Below are 14,582 nucleotides of genomic sequence, written 5' to 3'. Positions count from 1 at the left end.
AAAGGGGAGGTGACAGAAGTTGATCACAGAGGAGGGAGGGCTGAAGGGGAGGCAATCTGGGCATCTTGAGGGGGCATGAAATGTAGAAACGGATCTCCGATCTGTAACTTATTTAGGATATAGAGCAAACAGAGATAAAACTAACAGGTGGCCGTCATATTGTGCAGCGCCCCATGAATTCCGGAAGCCTGAATGGTGCTCGGAGCTCATGCTCCACTGAAACCACCCTCGCTACTCCCCTGCCCTTAGTACACAACCCTAACCCCTAAACCTAACCCTGATTCTGACTCCTGACGGGATTCCGGTGCCGGGATTCTGAGCGCGGCAATGTGTGCTCCAGGATGTTGACTACATTACCCTCCCACAGTCCAAAACCTACTATATTAATGTGATTTCGCGGTGGGAAATGTAGACCGTACGATCCCCAGGGCTTCAGCATGTCTTGCTGTAAGGGAAAGGCAGCTTGCTAAAAGGTGAAGACCTCAAGCTCTAATGGTCTTATCATCTCTAATGCTACTGCCCTAACATAGATCTTATGAGATCTAATAATAATGTTACAAATTAAATACAATAAAATAAGGATACAATAAAATTCAATTATGAAATGTAATGAATTGAAACCACTAATATCACCAAGGATGTTTATTAAATTGGTAAGATGTTATTTGATAAGTGGCTGATGGTGTTATTGGACAATGCAGCAAGGTGACGGCCTCGGCCCAAGCAGATCTTTTCATCACCTTCTATGGGCACATTCCAGATGGATGACAGAACGTGCGCTACAAAGAGCTGTAGTCTTGATCTAAAGGGAATTCAATTAAAGTTTCAGACCATCAATTCGTAGGATTAATTAAACATTAATTTCTAAAAATAGTGAGAATACTCTAATAATAACAGCAATGACAGGGAAATTGTAACCAGAATACAATTTCCCAAAGAATTCTAATGAAAAGTATATAATGGCAAAGTGTAAGCAATCATAATTTTACAGTAGTTATGAAAAAAAAAAAGTCATTTTCATCCCAGCTTTTAATTTGTAATCCAGTGGGATTGTGTTATACAGTATACGGCATCCACAATAAAATATTTTTAATTTGTCATTTAATGGTATCTTAATTTTTAAGGCAAATACATTATAAATATTTTTAGCTACAGGAAAATCTTTTTAATTGGTAGTCAAATTGATTTTTTTCTTCTTGTAATTAATAGGAACTCTTCCTAATGTGTTATCCGCAAGAAATAATAATAAAAAAATGCTATGAGGCGCCATTCCTGTCAATTCATTTCATATTGATTTCAATAGAGTATCTATGTGTAGTACACAACTCCATTGCAACAAATGGGCCATTGGAATGCCCATTGACAGGAATTGCAAAAATACAGCACAATGTTGGTATAACCAATAGCATATATAGATGCAGGATCAAAGGGTCTCTACCCAGCCTCTTGTCTTATTGTCCCGTCCCACCCCCACTGATGAACCTGTACAAAGTGTAGATGATAAATTAATAACCCATCTTTGAAGCCTGTTTAATGCACAGACTATTAAATTGGATATCTACTATACACTAGCCATCAGGTTATGGGACTGTTTTATACAACACATACCTAATTGAGTACCAGATTTATAAGATAGCCACCAGATTGGGGTCTGCTTCGTATACTGGCCACCAGATTGGGGTCTTCTTAGTATACTGGCCAGCAGATTGGGGTCTGCTTAGAATACTGGCAACCAGATTGAGGTCTTCTTAGTATACTGGCCACCAGATTGGGGTCTTCTTATTATACTGGCCACCAGAATGGGGTCTTCTTAGTATACTGGCCATTAGATTGGGGTCTTTTTAGTATACTGACCACCAGATTGGGGTCTGCTTAGTATACTGGCCACCAGATTGGGGTCTGCTTAGTATATTGGCCACCAGATTGGGGTCTGCTTAGTATATTGGCCCCCAGATTGGGGTCTTCTTAGTAAACTGGCCACCAGATTGGGGTCTGCTCAGTATACTGGCCACCAGATTGGGGTCTGCTTAGTATACGGGCCACCAGATTGGGGTCTGCTTAGTATACTGGCCACCAGATTGGGGTCTGCTTAGTATACTGGTCACCAGATTGGTGTCTGTTTAGTATACTGGCTACGAGATTGGGGTCTTCTTAGTATACTGGCCACCAGATTGGGGTCTTCTTAGTATACTGGCCACCAGATTGGGGTCTGCTTAGTATACTGGCCATCAGATTGGGGTCTACTTAGTATACTGGTCACCAGATTGGGGTCTTCTTAGTATACTGGCCACCAGATTGGGGTCTGCTTAGTATACTGGCCACCAGATTGGGGTCTGCTTAGTATACTGGCCACCAGATTGAGGTAATCTTAGTATACTGGCCACCAGATTGGGGGTCTTCTTAGTATAGTGGCCACCAGATTGGGGGTCTTCTTAGTATAGTGGCCACCAGATTGGGGCCTTCTTATTATACTGGCCACCAGATTGGGGTATGCTTAGTATATTGGCCACCAGATTGGGGTCTTCTTAGTATACTGGCCACCAGATTGGGGTCTGCTCAGTATACTGGCCACCAGATTGGGGTCTGCTTAGTATACAGGCCACCAGATTGGGGTCTGCTTAGTATACTGGCCACCAGATTGGGGTCTGCTTAGTATACTGGTCACCAGATTGGTGTCTGTTTAGTATACTGGCTACGAGATTGGGGTCTTCTTAGTATACTGGCCACCAGATTGGGGTCTTCTTAGTATACTGGCCACCAGATTGGGGTCTGCTTAGTATACTGGCCATCAGATTGGGGTCTACTTAGTATACTGGTCAGCAGATTGGGGTCTTCTTAGTATACTGGCCACCAGATTGGGGTCTGCTTAGTATACTGGCCACCAGATTGGGGTCTGCTTAGTATACTGGCCACCAGATTGGGGTCTGCTTAGTATACTGGCCACCAGATTGAGGTAATCTTAGTATACTGGCCACCAGATTGGGGGTCTTCTTAGTATAGTGGTCACCAGATTGGGGTCTTCTTATTATACTGGCCACCAGATTGGGGTCTGCTTAGTATATTGGCCACCAGATTGGGGTCTTCTTAGTATACTGGCCACCAGATTGGGGTCTGCTCAGTACACTGGCCACCAGATTGGGGTCTGCTCAGTATACGGGCCACCAGATTGGGGTCTGCTTAGTATACTGGCCACCAGATTGGGGTCTGCTTAGTATACTGGTCACCAGATTGGTGTCTGTTTAGTATACTGGCTACGAGATTGGGGTCTTCTTAGTATACTGGCCACCAGATTGGGGTCTGCTTAGTATACTGGCCATCAGATTGGGGTCTACTTAGTATACTGGTCACCAGATTGGGGTCTTCTTAGTATACTGGCCACCAGATTGGGGTCTGCTTAGTATACTGGCCACCAGATTGGGGTCTGCTTAGTATACTGGCCACCAGATTGAGGTCATCTTAGTATACTGGCCACCAGATTGGGGGTCTTCTTAGTATAGTGGCCACCAGATTGGGGTCTTCTTATTATACTGGCCACCAGATTGGGGTCTGCTTAGTATATTGGCCACCAGATTGGGGTCTTCTTAGTATACTGGCCACCAGATTGGGGTCTGCTTAGTATACTGGCCAGCAGATTGAGGTTTTCTTAGTATACTGGCCACCAGATTGGGGGTCTTTTTAGTATAGTGGCCACCAGATTGGGGTCTTCTTATTATACTGGCCACCAGAATGGGGTCTTCTTAGTATACTGGCCATTAGATTGGTGTCTTCTTAGTATACTGGCCATCAGATTGGGGTCTACTTAGTATACTGGTCACCAGATTGGGGTCTTCTTAGTATACTGGCCACCAGATTGGGGTCTGCTTAGTATACTGGCCACCAGATTGGGGTCTGCTTAGTATACTGGCCACCAGATTGAGGTCATCTTAGTATACTGGCCACCAGATTGGGGGTCTTCTTTGTATAGTGGCCAGCAGATTGGGGTCTTCTTATTATACTGGCCACCAGATTGGGGTCTGCTTAGTATATTGGCCACCAGATTGGGGTCTTCTTAGTATACTGGCCACCAGATTGGGGTCTGCTTAGTATACTGGCCAGCAGATTGAGGTCTTCTTAGTATACTGGCCACCAGATTGGGGGTCTTTTTAGTATAGTGGCCACCAGATTGGGGTCTTCTTATTATACTGGCCACCAGAATGGGGTCTTCTTAGTATACTGGCCATTAGATTGGTGTCTTCTTAGTATACTGGCCACCAGATTGGGGTCTGCTTAGTATACTGGCCACCAGATTGGGGTCTGCTTAGTATACGGGCCACCAGATTGGGGTCTGCTTAGTATACGGGTAACCAGATTGGGGTCTGCTTAATATACTGGTCACCAGATTGGTGTCTGTTTAGTATACTGGCTACGAGATTGGGGTCTTCTTAGTATACTGGCCACCAGATTGGGGTCTGCTTAGTATACTGGCCACCAGATTGGGGTCTTCTTAGTATACTGGCCAGCAGATTGGGGTCTACTTAGTACTTAGTATACTGGTCACCAGATTGGGATCTTCTTAGTATACTGGCCACCAGATTGGGGTCTGCTTAGTATACTGGCCACCAGATTGGGGTCTGCTTAGTATACTGGCCACCAGATTGAGGTCTTCTTAGTATACTGGCCATTAGATTGGGGTCTTCTTAGTATACTGGCCACCAGATTGGGGTCTGCTTACTATACTGGCCAGCGGATTGGGGTCTACTTAGTATACTGGTCACCAGATTGGGGTCTTCTTAGTATACTGGCCACCAGATTGGGGTCTGCTTAGTATACTGGCCACCAGATTGGGATCTGCTTAGTATACTGGCCACCAGATTGGGGTCTGCTTAGTATACTGGCCACCAGATTGGGGTCTGCTTAGTATACTGGCCACCAGATTGGGGTCTGCTTACTATACTGGCCAGCGGATTGGAGTCTACTTAGTATACTGGTCACCAGATTGGGGTCTTCTTAGTATACTGGCCACCAGATGGGGGTCTGCTTAGTATACTGGCCACCAGATTGGGGACTGCTTAGTATACTGGTCACCAGATTGGGGTCTGCTTAGTAGACTGCTCTCTCTCTCTCCCTCTCTCTCTCTCTCTCTCTCTCTCTCTCTCTCTCTCTCTCTCTCTCTCTCTCACTCTCTCTTCAAAAGGGAATAGATTAAAATAGTGACACAAGGGGGTGACATGAAGAGGGTAAGGATTTGGGGAGGAGGTGGGAAGGGTAACTATGCTCAAGGACAGTATTAACTAAAAAGAAATAGAGCATATTTTATTATAAGCATAGCTTCATTCTAAAACATTATAATGAGTGACTAGATATATTATATATTAGTGGAATATATCAGTTTTTCCAGTGTTATCTGGAGGTTTTCCATGCTTATGTTCACATTTCTTAGTTTTATATATGTAGCTTATCTAATGGACCTGTCCACTGCAGGACACAATAAATGTAAGACGGACAATTATTTTTATTTAATTTACAACTATAATGGACTATGGCCCTCATTCAGAGCCGTTCGCTATTTGCGTTCGTTCAAAAACACGGGGTGGCTATGCAAATGATTCGTTCGCACATTGCAGTCTGTTCACACCTCTAAGTCTGAACGAGTGAGCAAAACATACGCTTTTTTATTTCTTGAAAACACCCCCTGGCCGCTCGCACCATACGTCATGTACGCTATTTATTAGATTAATCGAGTACATCGAACTGGATATGAACTGCTCGCTATTCTTGTGGTTGGTTTTTTCAACCACTATTTTGCGAGCAGTTCTGAGTTAAAAAAAAAAAACAAGTGACGTGGTCATTGACGCTGCTATATTAATTATGCACACCCATAAAACGCCCGTTTTGACCTTTAAGCACGCCTGCGAACGGATCTCCACTCCCCGTTTTCAAGCACCTTCCCCTGTTACCACCCACATACGCCTCCTCCTGTCACTCAAAATAGCAGGCACTCGCTATATTGCGTACAAATGATTTTCGGCCGCACTGACTGATTCGCGCATGCGTACTAAAAACCGTACGCATGCGCAGATGTGCGAACATCGCTCGGAACGAGCGTACTGCCGCTAGCGAGTGGCTCTGAATGAGGGCCTATGTTTCTACCAGGTCATTTCCATTATAAGAAACTTATTTTCCTTTCTCCAAATTGTGTATAAATTACGATACATGAGGAGTAATACGAGATGCAAATGTCAGTGTAATAAGAATTACATTGGTAAGTAGTGGGGTTAGGGGGAGGATTACGGGTTAGGGTTAGCCACTAAGGGGAGGGCTAGGTTTAGGCCTAGGTTTACAGTGCCAGGTTGTATAAATGCTAAGTCATAAGGAAAGCGAAAGTAGACACAATAACACTGAGAGCACTTACGGTATTGCCAGATGTTTCCTTGGCATAGAGATCATGGGGGCAATTTATGCTGCAAACCCCTAAAAGAGAAAACAGACACCATAGTACCTAAATGACTCCATGAGAACATTATACAACTTAATGAGGCTGATTAACTTCATGGGACACTATCCTCATCATTTTATACTCATCAGTTATTCTATATTATTATACAGAAAAATACATATATTACAATGACATTTAAGTAAAATGTAATGTGCTCTATGATAGTTAGTGAGATGCAAAGATTAGTATATGAATGGGATCCATAACTAGATAAAATGGCAGAGCTGCAACTAGACATTGTGGTGCCCTGTGCGAGAAGGAGCATCAGTGCCGCCCCCCCTCCATGTCATATTTTGATACTATTGTTAGTTTGCAACACTGGAGGGGCCATGGCAAATGATACTGTACCAGTCTGGTCCTGGGGCTCTTGGCTGTTAATATTGTTTATTCCCATTTTGTGTGTTTAAATGCTGGAAGGTATATACATAGAGCTTGGATCGTAGTTGCTAACGCGCACGCAATTGGCCGACTGTTGCGTTCTGCGCATGTGTAAGTATTGCAGTGCGCGAGCTGGCCACTGCGATCGGGACTACGAAAACCCATCGCAGAGTGATTGACTGGAAGTGCCGTTTGTGGGTGGTGACAGGGGAGTGGTCGGGGAAATGCAGGCGTGCCAGTGTGTTCGCACGCTGTTTCAGGGGCATGCATAAATTAGTCACTGCAAAGCCATACGCAGCCTGAGGCCTCATAGCGTGCATGGCTGAAGCTATATCTAAGTAAGGTCAGGGCTTGTGCAAGTGTGTGTAGGGGTCCGATGGTACTCGTTTGTACCGATGGTTTTGCTATTCTGCTGAGTATTATTGATGTGTGTATGGTAAAGTGGGCACCTTATGTAGTGCTGAGTATTATTGATGTGTGTATGGTAAAGTGGGTAGTCTTTATGTAGTGCTGAGTTTGCACTGCGTGTGTACACAGTATTACGATCCGTAGTCAAGCAGACCCATAGATGGAGAACACAATATATTATTCTCTGTAGGACACAATTCCCTAATAGTAGAGGCTGGCAGTAGTGTCCTTACATTAGATTACTGACATGAAATCTGTTGTGTAGATGAAAAATATCCCCATGGTGTAAAGTAATATAGTATAATATATGTGGTTCCAGTGAGTCCCTGAAACTGCTGCATACATACTATACATTTTTTATATTATCTTTACTATAGTTACAAGAATTAACTGTCAGTATGAGGGTACTTTGATATTTGTAACCTATTTACCTGCTGTGACTGTGCACTGGAGTCTAGTGTGTCAAAGTGACACTCACACTGGGCCCTTCTATGTAAGATACTGGCGCCGGACCTGTCATGCTGCCTGCCGCTGCCACCGTCTCCTGCACGCCCAAGTTCCAACTTCCAACAAACAGCTTCTCTTGGAACTGTGGGAGCTGAGGAGAGACGTCATGACATCTCTCCCGTCCCTGCAGATGGGTCAGGAGGCGGAGCAACCTGAGAGTGACAGGCAGGGCTGCAGCTACAGTAATGTAGCCGGGTGCACTGCTACTAATACATAGCAGCGGGCGCCCAATGGCATATAGAGATTGCGTAGGGCAGCCGGTTCCACCCTCAGGGCATGTTACACCCTAGTTACGGCCCTGTTATGGTATATGATGAACATTTAAATAGAACTAGCTAAACATATTTCATAATAATCTATTCTTATCTATAACTATTTTTCATTATGTTCAATTTTTATCCATAATTCCCATTGTTACATGTTATTCATGCGATATCAGCACAAAGTACGTATGTGCATCTCATAAGAACAATGTCCCTGGAACTGAGCCTGTTGTCTTTCCAGTCCGGCCCTATGGAAAATAATACAGAAATAGTACAGTTACTATTGTGTCTGGTATATGTTATGCATCAGTTATTCAATGAAATATAGTTTGTAAGTATAAACCACTATTTGTTCCTATTGTTCCCAGGTCAGTCACTTCCTTTGCCTAATCTGCATTCCAGTCCTATGCAGTATACACCTCTCCATTACAGCATACCCCAAGGCAGTCTTTTTTTTTTTATATATATATATACAGTATATTCAGTGGCGGGCTGGGCTGGGGGGCAGGGTGCCATGTGCCCCCCAGGCCGCAGCGTCATGCGGGCCGTGGGCCGGTGCAGTATGTGTCACTGTGACACAGACTGCACCGCGTGTGTAGCGCTGACCGGACGGAGTCCGGTCAGCGCTACACAGCACAAACACACAGCCGCCGGAGCCGGCAGCTGTGTGTTTGCTGTAATCAGCAGCCGCTGAGAGTCTGTCAGACTCTCATCGGCTGCCGCTGCTCCCACTGCGGGAGCCATCTTCCGGCTCCCGCAGTGGGTAATGGGAGAGCCGTCGTCATGACGACGTCTCTCCCATAATGCAAAGCGGCCAGAGGAGCCGGTGGAAGCGTCGGGACCAGGAGCGGGAGTTTCAGGTAAGTGTTTTTTTTTTTGTTTTTTTTTATTATTATTAATTAAGTCTCTCTCTCTACTGGGGGGGGGCTACTGGGGGCACTACCAAGGGGGGGGATTACTATGGGGTAACTACCAGGGGGGGATTACTATGGAGGCACTACCAGGGGGGGATTTCTATGAGGGCACTACCAGGGGGGGATTACTACTGGGGGCACTACCAGGGGGGTGGATTACTACTGGGGGCACTACAAGGGGGGGACCACTGCTACTGGGGGGACTACAAGGGGGGGGACTACTACTACTGGGGGAACTACAAGGGGGGACTACTACTACTACTGGGGGCACTACAAGGGGGGGCTACTACTGGGGGCACTACAAGGGGAGGGGACTACTACTAGGGGCACTGCATAGGGGGAGGGGACTACTACTAAGGGCACTACATAGGGGGAGGGGACTACCACTGGAGGCACTGCGAGGGACCATTGATGGGCGCTCTATATAAAGGGCAATACTGGGGGTACTGCATAGGGGGGAGACTACAACTGGGGCCACTATTTAAGGGACATTGCATAAGGGTTACCACTATTGGGGGCACTGCATGGGGGGGTGGACTGCTACTGGGGGCACTGCATAGGGGGTACCACTATTGGGGGCACTATATAAGGGGCTTACTACTGGGGGCACAAGGGGCACTGAACAGGGGGGACCACTACTGGGGGCACTGCATAGGAGGGATCACTACTGGGGGCACTACTGGAGGCCTGCATAAGGGTGTTATCTCCTGTGGCACACGGGGGCACTGCATATGGGCACTACAACAGGGGGCTGCCCCTAATCTTTATTTTTACCTTATATTAATCCCATATGGACCCGCCTCCTCCCTGAAACACTTGAGGGGGGCGGCGCCGTAGCATGCACGTTCTTTGGGCACCCTGGCTACACGATACTCCTCTGCCAGGGTCGCCTGCATGCATTTGCCCCCCAGGCTAAAAGTTGCCAGCCAGCCCCTGAGTATATTGCACAGCTGTAAAGACCAGAATATGTACACACGTCCCAACTGTCCCAGCATGGTAACTTGCGGGGTGACTACAATTTGTATTGCTGTGATAAGCTGTGATGCAGATTGTTAGTCCACAACTATAATAAACAGACCCCTTAAACTTTAAATTACATGGTACAAGAATACCTGGAGGACGAGTCTCAGCTGAACATTGGTTGCTCTGGCGCCTTCAGGGATCTTGTGGGCCAGACTCAGATGGTGCGCCTTCACCTGCAGGAGGAAGGGTGACAGCAGAGAGTTAGTTACTAGGCACCGGCCCACTCAGAGAAAGCAGGGAGACAGGAGATTATGGATGGGTGACCTACGTGTCCTCACACAGACATGTAATACCACAGGTGTAGATTTTATGACTGATTGAGCCTGTAGTAGATATTTTTAACATATTTTAATTGGTAGCTGAATTTCTAATAGAATTTCAGTATTATATTATATAATACTACAATGGATGACTAGATACTGTATATTATATATAATTGGAATACATTTGTTGTACTAGTTTTATCTGGAGGTTTTTCATGCCTTTGTTCACATTTCTTAGTTTTATATATTTAGCTTATCTTATTGGATGTGATTCAATTCAGCGCACTGTTAAGTCGGAGAATGGTGGTTCTCGCGACTTAACATGGGTGCTTTGTCGCGAGAACCGGCATTCTCAGACTAAAGTGCGATCCACAAGGCTGTTAGCGCACTTTTGGCGGGTTTCTCCTCGCACCCCAAGGAGCTTGCGAGAAGAAATTCTTTAGTCAGGCCAAACATCAGACTGAATTGATTAGCTCTGGTAGCTCCCTCCCGGGGCTATTCATCATTGCTTTGATTTACATCGAGGCCATGGACTTGTTCACTACCAATTATTTTTATTTCATTTATAAGATGTAAATGTCAGTGTAATAAGCATTACATTGTATGACAAAGAAATATATAAATATTAGGACATAAGGAAAATGTAAATAACCACAATGACACTGAAATCACTTACCTCAGGTATTGCCAGGTGTTTTCTTGGCATGGGGACCTCTATTTCAGGTACTGCCAGGTGTTTTCTTGGCATGGGGGCCACGACCTCAGGTACTGCCAGGTGTTTTCTTGGCCTAGGGACCACGGCCTCAGGTACTGCCAGGTGTTTTCTTGGCATAGGGACCACAGGGTGCAGTATATGCAGCGAAGCCCTAAAAAGAGAAAACAGACACATTTGTACCTAAAGGACTAGACGAGAATGTAACAATAGCTAAGATTAGTACAATATAATAATGTACCCATAGCTACATATTATGGTGTATTATGATTAACATTTATAAAGTTATACTTAAAAAATACTTCATAAAAATCTATTCTTATCTATAAATTACACAAATTTTCATCATTTTTCATTTCTATCCATAAATCACATTCTTACTTATTGTTCATGTGATATCTGCACAAAGTACTTACTCAGAGCGTCTCATAGGACCAGTGTTAGTGGAACTGGCTTTGTCCTCATGGTCCTTATGGGCTGGCTCTATGGAAAAGAATATAGAAGTAGTACAGTTACTACTATGTCTGGTATATGTTTTGCATCAGTCAATGGAATATAGTTTGGAAGTGTAAACCCCAATTTGTTCCTATCGTTCCTGGGTCAGTTGCTTCCTTTGCCTAATCTGTAAAGACCAGCATATGTACATACCTCCCAACCACCCAGCATGGTAACTTGTGGTGTAACTACAATCTGTATTGCTGTGATAAGTGGTGATGCAGATTGTTAATGCACAACTATGATAAACCGACTCCTCAATCTTTTTATTACAAGAAACAAGAATACCTGGAGGACGAGGGTCTTTCAGCTGCACTTTGTCTTGTCTTGTTGCCTCAGGGATTTTGTAGGGGACACACACACGGTTCCTCTCCACCTGCAGAAGGAAGGGTAAACAGCAGAGAGTAAGTTATTGGGCACTGGCACACTCAGAGAAAACAGGAAGACAGGAGATAATGGATGGGTAACCTACGTGTCCTAACACTGGGGCCTATTCATCAACGGATAAATGGCCTCGTAACCATGTGGAAATGCTAGTTTCCATATATTTAGGTTACCGGGCTATTCATCATCAGTGGTCGCAAATGGGCCACCTGATATTCATCAAACTCCGAAAACTGAAAGTTTTAGAGTTTGCTTCTGAGAACAAGCGCCATCTTTCAGTTTTCGGAGTTTGCTGAATATCAAGGAAATCCTATCGGACCCCTGATGATGAATGGCCCGGTAACTTAAATATGCGTTTCCGCATGGTTACCGGGCCATGTATTGTTTCATGAATAGGTCCCTTAAACTTTTAATTACATGGTACAAGAATACCTGGGGGACAAGTCTCAGCTGAACATTGATTTTTCTGGCACCCTCAGGGATCTTGTGGGCCAGACTCAGATGGTGCGCCTTCACCTGCAGGAGGAAGGGTGACAGCAGAGAGTTAGTTACTAGGCACCGGCAAACTCAGAGTACACAGGGAGACAGGAGATTATGGATGGGTGACCTACGTGTCCTGGCACAGACATAATACCACAGATGTAGCTTTTATGACTGATTGAGCCTGTAGTAGATATTTCTAACATATTTTAATTGGCAGTTGAATTTCTAAAAGAATATCAGTATTTATTTCTATAATACTACAATGGATGTCTAGGTATATTATATATAATTGGAATAAATTCGTTTTTTTAGTTTTATCTGGAGGTTTTTCATGCCTTTGTTCACATTTCTTAGTTTTATATATTTAGCTTATCACGATTCAATTCTGCGCACTGTTAAGTTGGAGAATGGCGGTTATCGCGACTTAACATGGGTGTTTAGTCGCAAGAACCAGCATTCTCCGACTAAAGTGCGGGCCGCAAGGCTGTTAGCACACTTTTGTCGGATTTCTCCTGCACCCCAGGATGATGTGAGAAGAAATCATTTAGTCGGGCCAAACATCAGGCTCAATTGATTAGCTCCGGGAGCTCCATCCCGGGGCTATTCATCATCGCTTTGAATTGAATCGCGGCTAAGGAATTGTCCACTACCAATTATTTTTATTTCATTTACAATTATAATGGACTAGATTTTTGCAAGATCATTTGTAATACAAGAACTTATTTTTCCTTTCTCATATTGTGTATAAATTGTGACACTTGTGGAGTAATATAAGATGTAAATGTCAGAGTAATAAGCATTAGATTGTATGACAAAGATATATAAATACTAGGACATAAAGGAAAAGGTAAGTAACCACAATGACACTGAAAGCACTTACCTCATGTATTGCCAGGTGTTTTCTTGGCATAGGGACCACGGGTTCAGGTACTGCCAGGTGTTTTCTTGGCACAAGGACCACGGCCTCAAGTACTGCCAGGTGTCTTCTTGGCATAGGGACCATGGCCTCGGGTACTGTCAGGTGTTTTTTTGGCATAGGGACCATGGCCTCAGGTACTGCCAGGTGTTTTTTTGGCATAGGGACCACGGCCTCAGGTACTGCCAGGTGTTTTATTGGCTTAGGGACTACGGCCTCAGTTGTTGCCAGGTGTTTTTTTGGCATAGGGACCACAGCCTCAGTTATTGCCAGGTGTTTTTTTGGCATAGGTACCATGGCCTCGGGTACTGCCAGGTCTTTTCTTGGCATAGGGACCAAGGATGGCAATTTAGGCAGCAAAGCCCTAAAAAGAAAAAACAGACACATTTGCACCTAAAGGACTCATGAGAATGTAACAATAGCTAAGGTTAGTATAATATAATAATGTACCCATAGCTACATATTATGGTGTATTATGATTAACATTTATATAGTAATAGCTGAAAAAATACTTCATAACAATCTATTCTTATCTATAAATGACACTAATTTTCATAATTTTACATTTCTATCCATAAATCACATTGTTACTTATTGTTCATGTGATATCTGCACAAAGTACTTACTCGGGGGGTCTCATAGGACCAGTGTTACTGGAACTGGGGGCTTTGTCCTTATGGTCCTTATGAGCTGGCTCTATGGAAAAGAATATAGAAATAGTACAGTTACTACTATTTTTGGTATATGTTTTGCATCAGTCAATGGAATATAGGGCCTGATTCAGAGCCGCTCGTAAGCGGCCACTCGTTCGCTCCGAGCGATGTTCGCACATCTGCGCATGCGTATGGGTTGTAATACGCATGCGCGAACCAGTCAGTGTGGTCGGAATTCGTGTGCTCGCAAAATAGCGAATGCCTGCTAATTTGAGTGACAGGATGAGGCGTTTGTGGTTGGTAACAGGGGAAGGTGCTTGAAAACGGGGAGTGGAGTTCCGAACGCAGGCGTGCCCGATGGTCAAAACGGGCGTTTTAAGGGTGTGCATAATTAACAAAGCAGCGTCATCGACCACGTCATTTGGTTGTTTCTTAGCCTGAACTGTTCGCATGATTGTGGCAGGAAAATCCAACCACAAGCACTGCGAGCAGTTCATACGCCTTTCGATGTACTCGATTAATCTAATAAATAGCAGAGATGACGTATGATGCGAGCGGCCAGGGGGCGTTTTTTTCAAAATAGTGAGCACATGTTTCGTTCGCTCATTCAGACATAGAGGTGTTAACAGACCGCAAAGAGCGAGCACTTAATTTAAAAAATCTGGCCCCTTTTTCTGAACGAGCGATCGCAAATAGCGTCCGGCTCTG

At 44.5% G+C, this 14,582-nt stretch overlaps 2 protein-coding genes across 2 annotated transcripts in view; both read right to left on the bottom strand.

Annotated features, from left to right (window-relative positions):
* Window positions 1–657: 657 nt before the first annotated feature.
* Window positions 658–11,390, bottom strand: LOC148543368 (uncharacterized). Its single transcript, XM_088468453.1, has 5 exons — window positions 11,360–11,390; window positions 10,908–11,097; window positions 10,058–10,141; window positions 6,392–8,279; window positions 658–802 (listed from the first exon to the last, which is right to left on the bottom strand). Exons 1-4 carry the CDS (start codon window positions 11,371–11,373, stop codon window positions 8,229–8,231), a joined length of 339 nt encoding a protein of 112 aa, XP_088324579.1. The 5' UTR covers window positions 11,374–11,390; the 3' UTR covers window positions 658–802; window positions 6,392–8,228.
* A 1,039-nt stretch (window positions 11,391–12,429) lies between these two features.
* LOC148543367 (uncharacterized) overlaps window positions 12,430–14,582 on the bottom strand; it is a 59,205-nt gene continuing 57,052 nt past the window's right edge. The window contains exons 19-21 of the mRNA XM_088475196.1: window positions 13,848–13,917; window positions 13,405–13,585; window positions 12,430–12,438 (exon numbers count right to left, since the gene is read on the bottom strand). Of these exons, the coding sequence (XP_088331322.1) occupies window positions 12,430–12,438; window positions 13,405–13,585; window positions 13,848–13,917 (260 nt within the window). The remainder of the gene's footprint in view (window positions 12,439–13,404; window positions 13,586–13,847; window positions 13,918–14,582) is intronic.

This window comes from Taudactylus pleione, unplaced genomic scaffold, assembly GCF_031769625.1.
Source record: "Taudactylus pleione unplaced genomic scaffold, aTauple2 ptg000004l, whole genome shotgun sequence".
In the NCBI taxonomy this organism is placed as follows: Eukaryota; Metazoa; Chordata; class Amphibia; order Anura; family Myobatrachidae; genus Taudactylus; species Taudactylus pleione.
Note: the sequence above shows the minus strand (reverse complement) of the source record. Positions and strands in the feature narration are given on the sequence as shown.